Raw genomic sequence first — 12,356 nt, forward strand, 5'->3', positions numbered from 1 at the left:
TCACAAAAAATAGGATTCAATTCTATTGATTTTGCGTCACTCCAGTGTCGCCCTGGTGTGGCCTGTCTAAATTCTATTCATTTTGTCGCATTGCTGCAGGTTCGCTTGACGCATCGCGTCTGGTGTGTAGCAGCCGTTAGTGTTTGGTATTATAAGTAGTTTCCTGTTCAATTTGGAATTGTTCATTCAGGATATAAAAATAAAAAAAAAAATAAAAAAAATAAAAAAAAAATGATTTGGAATTAGAAGCTTTGAGAGTGCTTATTTGCTATTGTCTTTGAGTAGTATCGAGGAAAAGTTAGTTTGTATGGTTGCATGTTTTTCTATAAATGTGACAGTAAACCCCTCAAAGGTAACCTTCTATAATAAAGGTTTAGAGTTGTGCATATACCTTCTGCAGTTTTAAACCTTTCTTGAAGGAGTACTGGCTAAAATGTTACACCATCTTCATTAATTGCATTAGCTTCATTCCCATTTTAGTCTATTTCTTATTGTCATTGAAGTTTTCAGTTATTATGGCTTTCAGAAGTGTTTGACATTTTCTAGGTTGGGTCAGCTCCACCTTTATTTCCCTTTGTGTGTAAGTGTGAAACACGGTGAGTTTGTGAGGTCCCTCTGCTAGTTACTGGAGTAAGATTGTTTTTACAGTATATGGGTACTGAATCTACCTTCAGAAAAGAGAAAAACTCCTATATTTCACAGTGTTTCACCAGACAACTTCCTCTCAATGGAATACAAGGGGACACACCACAAGTCAAAAACTTTCAAAATGCAGCATGTGAAAACTTCAACAAATCAGAGGGGAAAAAAATTATAGTAACAGAAATAGGAAAAATAGCTTTTAAAACTGCAGTGACCCACAATCATGTACAATTTTACACCAAAACAGAAACCCTTGTTGTTTATTACTGCATTATCCTATAGTTCAGTTGCTACTACTTGCAGCAGTAGAACATTATAAATAGGGCTTCTGGATGGCATTATTGTTTTTGGTTACTTTCTAAAATGCATGAGCATTTTTATTCTGTCACAATATGTATAGTAACTTGACAGTACTTGCACACTTAAGATGTACCTTCTTTCCTTTGCTGTCTTACGCAACAAAATTCTTCTGGGGTTGTTGTGTGTAGGCATTTTTTTACATTTCGCCATAATTTGCAATTCTGTTTTAAATCCTCTGTAACTTTAATACAGCTTTAAATCCCACGAACAAGCCTCCATTCATAATTGTAATCTCGTTTTAAATCTTTCAAGCTGAGTCTCCAATAGAAATTTAGAAATTTGCTGCCACTCAGTAGTTGGGGTGGGTTTAAAGTATTCAGAACAAATCAATGATACAAGTCAGAAAGGAGGGACATTGCCCAGCTGCACTTGGAAAGGTAGTAGGTTTTTAAATGGGAAAGGGGTGAAGTCAGTGTAAATTGAGTAATCATTTCCAGTGTTTTTCCGGTGCTTATTGGCTATATACTGATTTCATTTATTTTTTGTATCGGGCGTTTCATTGGTTTTTATCGGTTAAAACCGAAAATCAGAAGCCCTAGTTATACATGACATCTGCAAGTTCTGTTTTTATCTCAGATAGTAATTAGGCCCTTAGGGAATTCTTTTTGTTCCTTATATATATAGTTTTTATTTTCAGCACTGGCTTTAATACATGTGTTTTTTTTTGTTTTTTTTAAAGAGTTGGACACCACACCTTTAAACTGATAACAAGTACTCCTTTTAGAAACAGCTACTGCACCTTGGTGTGTGACTTTTCCAATGCAATATATGGGGTAGCGCATTTCAAAATGTCCGCTTTACTGCACTGGGGTTTGAGATCTGTTCTCTAAATCACTGCAGGAAGAGCGATTTAAAAACAAAACAAACAAAAAAAAAACCCATAAGTGTTCTGTCTTTCTTGTTCCGTTCTGTCTTTCTTGTTCCGTACCACATCATGGATCGTTATTGCTGTGTTACCTGTTTGACAATGTGGGTAATAATCCTTACACTATCAGTGCACTAGAGCGGACATTTTGAAAAGAGCTTTGAAACAGACTTTAAAGTTATAAGTGTAAAAAGTTGTCAGGATGTTAACAATGAAAATAAATTACAGGTACGTTATTTAAACAGTTGTAGCAACACGTGGGCATGTATTAAGCTATATTTTTCAGAACCCCGCTACTTCCTCTTTAAAAGGAAAATATGAAGTATGCATAATTACAGAAAGTGTGAATATAACATCATTGTTTGACCTTGCTTAATCAAATAAGCAAGCCTTTACATATCACAGTGGAAAATACGACTCATTATTCATATAAACCAAACCCTCTAAAACAAACACCACAGGAGGCACTGTTGGGCTCTGATGTCCTCAGAACAAAATGTTTGCCACCTTTAGGAGCTGCCTTTGAAGCAATCACTGTAACTCCTTGCACATTAACCCTTCCATACCTAGAAGCCGCCACCCCAAAAGAGAATTTTTAAAAAGCTGATGACAGCATTTTATTTTATTTTAATTTAGCAATATGAGTTCAGTATCTCTACTTTTTGAACGCTATGATAAACATTGTTATTATTTGTCAATAATATATAAAATACAAAAACAGTTTAATTCCATTGGTACTTCCACATTATAGTTCACAATGCTGGCTAGGTTTACTTGTCAAACATTTAGTAATTTCTCTTTCTCAAAATACAAAATCTTAAACAAACCACCAACGTCAGGGATTGGATCATGTCACACATAAAAGTGTTAATTAAGGACTGTTTCATAAGCCCATTTGGTTAACTAAATCAAGTTTGCAGTCTATTAAAACTGTTTCAACTATTTATGAGAGCGTTTGAAGTTTACACTCAATTTTCAAATCACTGTTAACCTAAAATCATTTTTAAACTTGCACTTCGAGCCAGATTCACAAAACATTTACCCCCGTGCTGTAAGTTACATCAGTTTGTATTCCTTGAAAGAAAACAAAATGTTGACTTGATAACATTAGCATTGTTTTCACCTTTTACACAAAATGATGCTAAAGTAAATTGTATTTACATGTTTTTTGTGGTAAACCCTTAGTGGCCATAACTCTGGGTTGAATTAGTTGCCAATTTTTGGTTGGCATCAGAAGATCACATACAGGAGAAAAAGTTTGGAAAATATGCCCCTGTGTCCATTATTAAGTAGGATTGGTTTGGCGGAACATCATGAGTGAGCTACCAATTAGTAGGCTAGTACAGGGCAGGAGATGAATTACTAGACTGAGCAGCAGAATGGAGCTGGCAGCAGCAGAATAGAGCTGGCAGCAGCCTTGTCACTCAGCAGAGAAAGTAATGGTTCAATTAGGGTCGAAATAACCGGCATCTTACATCGTCGGAGACCGTTTTCTACGGTCATGCATGTTGCCAAGGTAGTGCACATAACAAATGAGTCAGGTAATTACCATTATAGAACAAAAAAGTAACTGGTTCTAAATTACACCATTGAGGAAGACCTGCAGTGATTGATTATATACTGATTATTATTATAAGTAAATGACAATTACATTATTTTAAACATTTTAGGTATTAATGCATCTACAGTGAATCGGTTATAATGCAGCATGGTCATGGCTCCCATTTGTCCCATAATGCCATTCCACTAGCGCTGTCATGCTTGTTTTAAGGCGGAAATACATATAGCATGGTCTTTTAACTATGGCTCCCGACTATAGCTTTATAAAGCGGGAGCACTGTACTACCTCATCATTATAAGGACAGCTATTTCAATTTTTTTATTTAAAATAAATCAAGATGACCAACTGTATTAGGCTACTGACACTGCACAGAGGCAATGCTGCAACACATAATGCATTTTATCCAATACCAGTAAGATGAATTCTTGCAATCTACAAGTAAAGCTGGCAGCCAGGGAATTTGTTCACTCTAAGGGATCATGGCAAACGTCTGTGTTTTGACATTTTCCTTTGAATTGTTTAATTATTCTTGGTTATTTATTACTACCTGCAACTTACTGCACTCCAGATGACATTTCTTCAGTTTAAAGACTATGTAAACAAAGGTCCCTTTTGAATGTAAATATTATTTCATAAAGAATGTTTTCCCACATATAAGTTGTATTGTAACCTTTTTCTGTCTTATTATTAGTTATTGGTTATGACATCATGTCAGTTTGGCTAAACAGAAGTGAAACAAAATGTTAGTTTGTATAAATATTTAATTAATTTGTGGGTCAGCGTCAGTTAGCTTGCTTATTTTAAGAATTTCCTCAGGCATATTTAAAAGATATATTTGTGTCTATTAAATAGATTAATAAATTGGTGTGTTTAAATACCAGCGTTGTTTAGATTACCACAAAAAGGGCCTTTTGTGTACCACTTCAATGCAAGATCCATATGTGGACTACCTTGCATGCACAACTGCACGTATTGAGGTTTTGAGTGATTTGTCTATTCCAACGTCACTACTCACCTTCAGGTCCCGGTGGACCACACCCATCTGATGGCAGTGTAGCACAGCCTCCAGGATCTGCTGAATGCAATGACTGCATGCAAACACCAGGGGGCGTGTGTTAGTTCCAAGCTGACACTCACTGTCTGTGTAACCTCATTGAGACAGGGTTAAACATGACACATAGCAATCAACCGTGGATTCTGGCAGCCAAAAAGAAAAAAATGCCCCAGAACTTACATAACCCTGGTTCCCTGAAATAGAAACGTAACCATTACTGAATGGCTATTTACCTCCAAAAGCCGAATCCTGATTACTTTATACCAAAGCTGCTCCTTTGAGTCTGTGACGCAGTCGTGACTCCGCCCCGGAGGGATCAAAAAGACTGCAGTCACAGATCTCAGCGTAATTTTTCCCTCAAGCCTGATGCGAATAATGGACGCACAAACCTTGAAGGTTAACCCTTTGTGGTGCTATGTCGGACCTGGTCCGACATTACAATTTTCCCTTTCCGGTCCAATGTCGAACCCTGTCTGACATCATCAAAAAGACGTAAAAAACAGGTCTCTAGTCGTTTTTTCTCCGGAAAAAGTCGAGAAAACCATTCAATGGCCGAGTGAGACCGATAGGAGCCGGGGGAAGCCAAAAAAAAGGGGCGTATCTGAGCAATACAGATAGCCCCGGCACCACAGAGATAACACGGCCATAAACAAACAAGATAGCTGCTTATGCATCCAGCAAGCAAAGAATATCACGGACATTTGCAGAGCTTTTTGAGATGTTATAGTAATAAAATAATAACTTGGATCGCATTATTGAGGAGTTTGGTGATAAAACGAGTGATCAGGAGATGATTTATCGGTATGCACGACATATGAAGAAGTATGTGAAAAATACAGTGAACAAGGGGTGGGGTGGGGCTGGAAATGCAGTACTAGGTGTCTTGTTGACATGCAGTGCCTTTTAAACCTGTTTTACTGTGAAAAAAATACTTTTAAACAGTGCGTCTAAAATAAATTGCGTGTGTGAAAATAAATTGAACCTGACCCGTCTGAGACGCGCTGAATAAATGGACCGCAAAGGGTTAATGGTTACATTTCTATTTCAGGGAACCAGGGTTATGATAATAACCTAGTGTTCCCTTTTAAGTACAAAATGTAACCATTACTGAATGTGTGAGTATACCCAAGCCGTTGCAAGGGCACGACTGCAGAACAAGGCTGGCTTGTGCGTCACCCTTCGGTACCCCGGTGACAAGTCGCTAGGATGGAAAAATGAAGGGAGAATTCCACCTCTGTGCCTTTATTGTAAGGGTTTACTGAGAAGCCGCCCTTATAACACTGTAGTTCCAAAACCTGGCTTTTGAGGACCCACGACATTTAGCCTGTAGAAACTAGAAAAGGTATAGCCCACACCGTCGCATTGCATATGCCCTGGAATAAAGCACACAGTTGCAAGGCCCCCGGTTGAATGGGCCGTGAGCTTTTCTGGAGGGGGCAAGTTAGCCAGCTCATAGGCAGTGATGACTGTCTGACATCCACTTGGACAGCCGCTGCTTAGACTGGGCTTGACCTCGTGACTGTGCCCCATAGCAGACAAAAAATAGTTCGGACTGCTTCCAACTTTTCGTCTTGTCAACATAATACGCCAAGGCCCAAACTGGGCAGAGCGTATGTAGCTGTTGCTCCTTGTCAGACTGGAAAGGAGGTGGATGGAAAGCCTCCAATTCCACAGACTGGTTGACATGTAAAGCCAAGGTAGTCTACGGCAAGAAGGCAGGATTGGTATGGAGCGTAACCTTTGTCCTGGCCTCTGTAAAAAATAAGCAAGCTTTCGTGATAGAGAATGCCTGCATCTCACTCGCCCACTTTGCAGAGGTTACAGCAAGCAAGAAGTCCATTTTAAAATATAGCAATTTCAGTTCAGCTGAATGCAGGGGTTCAAATAGCTGCTTCATGAGTGCATTAGCAGGAACAATGTCTTTCATAGGCAGACAAAGCTGCCAAGCCCCTTTCAAAAATTGCCTCTCCAGGAAGTGAGCTCCTGGGGAGACAGAGTCGATCTTGACATGGCAAGCTAAAATAGCTGCCAGATAGGCCTTTAACATGGAGGGGGATTTCCCCTTGTCAAAAGGTCCTGCAAAAATTGCAGTATAACTGCCATGGGACAAGCCGCGGGGTCAAACCCACGAGGCAGACACCACTTATGAAAGATGGCCCACTTGTACCTGTACTGGGAACACGTGGACCCTGCCTTGGCATTCTGTAGGGTGTCAATAACACTGTTGGAAAGTCACAGACGGCTCAAATGTAGACGTTCAGGGGCCAGACCCAGAGTTGCAGGCTGAGCAGGTCGCGGCACGTCAGCAGTCTCCACGGCTGGCCGCTCAGTAGCTGCATCAGGGTTGAAACCCAGATTTTCACTGGGCCAATATGGGGCAACTAAGAGCACCTTGGCCTGTACACGCCTGGTTTTCTTCAGACACAATGGGAGCAGCGCAAGCAGTGGGAAGGTGTATAATAGATGCCTCGGCCACTGGTGTGCCAAGGCATCTATTCCCAGCGGTTCCCCGCCTCTTATATGGATAACCAGAGGGGACAGTGGGTTGATTCCTGGGAAGCAAAGAGGTTTATCTCTGCTCTGCCGAACCTTTCTCAGATGAGGCTCATCACCTCAGGGTGACGCTTCCACTCTGAGTTGCTGGGGACTCCCCTTGAAAGGGGGTCCGCAGCCCATTTCGTCACCCCGGGCAAATGAGCAGCCCAAAGTGAGAGGAGGTTCTCGTGTGCCCACAGCAAAATCTTGTGAGGCCCGCGATTGAGACTGGGTGGCCCTGGTGGTTACGGACAAGCTCATGTCTCCCTTGAACCTCCTGAAAAAAAATTTGCCAGGCCAGGTAAACTGCCTGCAGCTCTAAAGCACTGATGTGGAGACTCTTCCATGGGGGGGGTTCCACACACCTTGTACACCTCAGACATTTCATACAGCGCCCCAGCCCAGGCTAGATGCATCTATGGTGATGACCTCCCTTCTGGTGACACTGCTCAGCACAAAGCCTAGGTGTAGATGGGTTGGCTGTTTCCACCAAGAGAGTGCCCTTAAACAGAGGTGTGACACTGTCAATTAGCGGTCACGGTTCAACGTGGACTGGAAGACCCTGCAATTGATCCAGGTCTGCAGAGGGCGCATATGCAGGAGACCGAATGGGAAGCTGCTGCCATCAGGCCCAGAAGTTTCTGGAACGTTATTACCGTTAGTGCTCTGTTGAGCTGTGTGGATTTGGGAGAGGCATTAGGCTTATCATCAAAAATGGATTGCCTTGTTTCCCCTGCTGCAGGCCAGGGCACTAGCAAGGCCTTCTTGATTAGCAGTATGAGCTCTGCCGACAGGGAGAGTTTTATGTCTGGGGACGTGCCATCCGACTCCACGTCCTCAGATGGGAAAGCCAGCTCCTGTTCACTCACCTCCTCAGAGGTAGTGATGGACAGTATGCCCTCCTGTGGCCAATCTGTGTTCGCAGCCCCGTGGGGCCCCAAGGGGGCAGGCGGGGCAAGTGGCGCAGAGCATTCCCGCAGCAATTCAGCAAGAACAGTTCCCTGGTGGGATACAGCTGCCCAGATTTTGTTTCATCTGCTCTGAGTGCAACTTCTTCCTCTTCTGCGGGTCGCAGTCACCGCGGGTCGCAACGTGCCCACCTGTAAAAGCCACTGGCAGTAACATGAGACTGAGGGAAGCCTGCTTGTTAGAATGAACTAACAGCCTTCGCAATGGTGATGCTAAAATAGCTGGTCACCAAAACAGCATCGAGATACTATGGGTGTAATTGCAAGCAACAACAAGCGGAAGCAAGTATCTCGGACCTACTCAATGCTGCTGAGCACAGCAGCTGCTCTTACTGACAGGCCTGCTTGTGGTATCTGTAAAACACAGAAAAAACACAAGGAGAAAAAAAAAATTCAACAAAAAACAGTAATTTAACAATTACATAAATAATATAAAAACGCCTTGTATGGTGTTAATTAGCAAAAACGAAATTAAAAAAAGAAATTAAGCTCCAGCTGTGGCTATGCAGCCTGGGGGGAGAGCACAAGGTCAGCCGACTTATGTTGCTGGGTCCCTGGGAAGGAGCAACTTGAGCCGCTGGCTTCACGCGGGGCACAAGGCTGTAGTGCACACAAATATGCATAAAAAGAAAAACTATTACAGCGATTTGTTTAATTATCACATACTAAATGTGTAAAAACATATAAAATGTGAAATATATACAGATATATGCAACAATGTACTTATCTGAACAAGGCTCTCCGATCAGGTCAGTCTTGAAAAAGAAAAATAACGCCGAGATCTGTGACTGCAGTCTTTCTGATCCCTCAGAGGCAGGGTCAAGACTGCATCACAGACTCAAAGGAGCAGCTTTGGTAAAAAGTATTCAGGATTCATGTCTTTAGGAGGTAAATACCCATTCAGTAATGGTTACATTTCGTACTTAAAGGGAAACACACATTATTATTCCAATAGAGAAGCGGTAACCCCAGCTGGAATATTGTTATATGCTCTTTTAGTTTTTTTCATGGTTCTTTGCATGAAAGTGAGCCAGCAGCACTACAATGGCAATGTAAATTATCAAAGACTACAAATTGTTAAAGCAAAATAAAAATGCAGTACTAGCATTGACTGCACTGGTACTCGCTAATTCAAATTTGCAATGAATTATTTGAGTGAATCAATATTGGCGATAGAACCATCTGGTATTTTGCATCCATAATAGACTGAAAATACTATACTAACAAGTTTTTACTTTTTTCTTTTTTTTTGCGGAATTGTTACTGCAGCCTCAAGGGTCCCTTTGCAGTCTATTGGAGTAATGTGTGATCAGTTGGTTTGCTATAGTATCACAACCCAAAAGTCTCAAAACAGAAGTGGTGTTTAATCCACAGACTGCGGTGCATCTGACCCATAGAGGCGCTGTTGCTTAAACCCTTCAGTTTTAATTGTGGCATGTCTTCAAACCAATGTATGTCGCCTCTGTGAATCTTCATGCACAACAACCTGTGGACTAGCAAACTAGTAAAAGGCTACATGCAGATTTGCTTTGCTATGAGAAAGGGAAAGTTGTGATATGACTCTTTCCCCACTCCCATCCAACTTCTTTAAGTTTGATTTTGTATTTGTGGTGTTTTTATGGGTTTGTATGGATTTCATTGGCACTATATACTGACCTTCAGGTCTCTGTGAACTATGCCATTTTGGTGGCACTGATTTACACTTTCTAGAATTTGCTGTATACAATGACTGTAAAGATACAAGGGCAGAATGGAAGGGAGAACATTTTAAACATCATCACAACAAATACACAGAAATGTAACACTTTTCGCTAGTGTCAAATTTAATACTTAAAATGTGAGCCAATCAAGACATCATTGCTAGCTGACAGTAAATAATACAAACTAGACAGTGATTAACAGAATATGGCTTAACAAAACATTTAAACAGTTTCTAAGTTTATAATTTAGAAGTATACAATCACTTTAATATGATTACAGCTAACTCACTGACCTTTTATATGTTTAATTTTTATTTTGTACAAATTATTATCAATAAGTGTCACTTAGATATAATCTTAAGTGAAAAAAACATCAACTGTAACATGCTTGTCTTAGCAATAAATAATGGCTGTAAAAAGTAAAGGTTCTAAATAATTTCAGTTTTTATAGGCTCAAAAAGCAACAAAAAAGAGGAAAATGGAAAGAGAAAACAATAAGTTAATCAGAAACAGAATGAAACGGCAACAGAAAACATTCAGACAGACACCTGTCTCGTCACAGGGTTCTGAAGCAGAAATCAGACAAACAAGTTAAATTCATTGCTTAAGCAGTACAAACTAAGTGGTGCATGACATCAAATTAGGAGAAATATACAAAAAATATATGTAATGTGAATAAATATAAACAATAAAAAAAACTGCAAGATGCCAGAGATCCTTCACGCTTCAGTTTAAGACACAGCGCATCTCAGAAAAGCTCCCATACGCTTTCAGCCATTCTGACAATTATTAGAGAGACCTTTTTTATTGAGTCTGATATGTGCTGATCCAAAACACACAAATAAATGTGTGAGTAATCATGGCTTATTAAATTATGAGGGGCAAAATGAGTACCTCTGCTGTCAATTCTGGTGTGTGTGGTGTTATTATTATTTATTTATTTATTTATTTAGCAGACACCTTTATCCAAGGTGACTTACAAGTGTTACTGGAACTGTGTAATTATTATTATTATTTTTTTTAATTACACTAAATGAGTCATAGCTGAGTACAGTTCTTAGAGGAACACATAATAATAGGGCTCTGGTAGCAGAAACTAGCATTTAAGCATTACTTGTTTTCATGTTTTAGTGGTCTACAGTGTATTGCAGGTTCAATAAGAAACCAGTCATTGATGTATCTTCCTTGATGTCCTTTAGACAATTTAAAATACAATTAGAAAGATATCTTTATTTATTTACTTTTATATTTCCACTTTACTTAAAAGGCACAATTTGCTTTTAATTTTAGTGGCAAGGATGCCACACACTTACCTGGCATCTGCCTCACTGTAGTATTCTCTAGCTACAATATCTTCAAATAATTCCCCTCCGGTAACTCTGTAATACATAATAAGCGTTTCAGTAACACACATCTCCCACCATGGCTGTAAATTAAAAATTAGAGCTATCGGTATGATGATCAAGACATACGGTACATCAACAATATCTACAGAAAAGTATACAACAATTTGATAAGTGATTCTCCAGATATGTGCAAAAATGTAAGTGTGACATACAGAATTATACATGCCCAAAAAATCTGATACTCTCAATAAGTTCTGCAAAAAAAAAAATAACTTTATTCCAAGTTTCATGTCAATTGGATGAACAGTTCTCCAGATTTGCAACATTGTAAGTGTGCTGTACAGATGGACGTCAGTATGGCCAGACAGACACTCCCATACATTCCCCGAATCTAACACCAAGTTTCATTACAATTGGATATGCGGTTCTCTAGATATATGGAAAAATAATTGTACAATTGTGACAACTGTACATGTGTGACTGACTCCAATATACCCCATTTTGTAGGGGATGTCCAATAAGATATGCTGAATTTGACTTAATAACATGTGTTGTAAAGGTCATTAAAAAAAATATCAAAACCACAAGCCTCTCTATAGATTATATCTTTAATACAGTTTAAAAACCTTTGTTACCGGTAATCTGTCTCTTTCTCCTGTCTTGTGTTTAAAACAAGACTGCTAGAAGTATTCTCTAAATTATGTCTTCAAAGCTGGAACTCTCCTTAGTTTGTGAATTTCACTTTCATTTAACCCAAACGACATTTCTTGGTTCTGAAAAATATTTCTCTAATTCCTCAATTTGCCATGAAACCCAAATCTAGTCGATGCTTCAATCCTAAAACATTTTCAGAAGCATCATAACTGACATTTATCCCCTATTTTGTACCCACATTACCCTTCACTGAAAACGTGTATTAATAAGATCTAGACCTTGAACTCTGTTATGATGCGTAGAAATCCATGTTATTAAAGTGCAATCCTATCAATTGTTAAACCAATGATTGCTGCTTCTTTTTTAGCTGTGGTATTAATAAATACATCCATCTACTGCAGGCATAAAACAGCACCATACTGGGCTTGTAAGATAATTCGTTATTATGTTATCATTAACTCACAAAAGGCTTCTCAATATACACATAACACATTTTTTTTTTTTAAGAAACAAAAAACTGTTTACTTTAAAAACTCTAGCATGTTAAGTTAATATATAGGGATTTAGAGTTGCGGGCAATCCAGACTGCTCATATTGACTGTTTTAATTAAGCAAACCACCATACTTTGTTAGAAATCTTATATATATATATATATATATATATATATATA

General features: G+C 39.3%; 1 protein-coding gene across 23 annotated transcripts in view; it reads right to left on the reverse strand.

Moving 5' to 3' along the window:
- LOC117421196 (calcium/calmodulin-dependent protein kinase type II subunit delta) overlaps positions 1-12,356 on the reverse strand; it is a 144,728-nt gene that overhangs the window by 33,361 nt on the left and 99,011 nt on the right. For 13 of the 23 annotated variants that reach the window (XM_059030822.1, XM_059030846.1, XM_059030874.1 and 10 more), the window contains exons 5-6: positions 10,999-11,064; positions 9,642-9,714 (exon numbers count right to left, since the gene is read on the reverse strand). In XM_059030822.1, coding sequence (XP_058886805.1) covers positions 9,642-9,714; positions 10,999-11,064 — 139 coding nt within the window. Of the gene's footprint in view, positions 1-4,443; positions 4,517-9,641; positions 9,715-10,998; positions 11,065-12,356 lie in introns of all 23 variants that reach the window. The other 10 variants (XM_059030833.1, XM_059030840.1, XM_059030848.1 and 7 more) reach the window with 1 other exon arrangement.

The sequence above is a fragment of the Acipenser ruthenus genome, chromosome 1 (genome assembly GCF_902713425.1).
Source record: "Acipenser ruthenus chromosome 1, fAciRut3.2 maternal haplotype, whole genome shotgun sequence".
Taxonomy (NCBI): Eukaryota; Metazoa; Chordata; class Actinopteri; order Acipenseriformes; family Acipenseridae; genus Acipenser; species Acipenser ruthenus.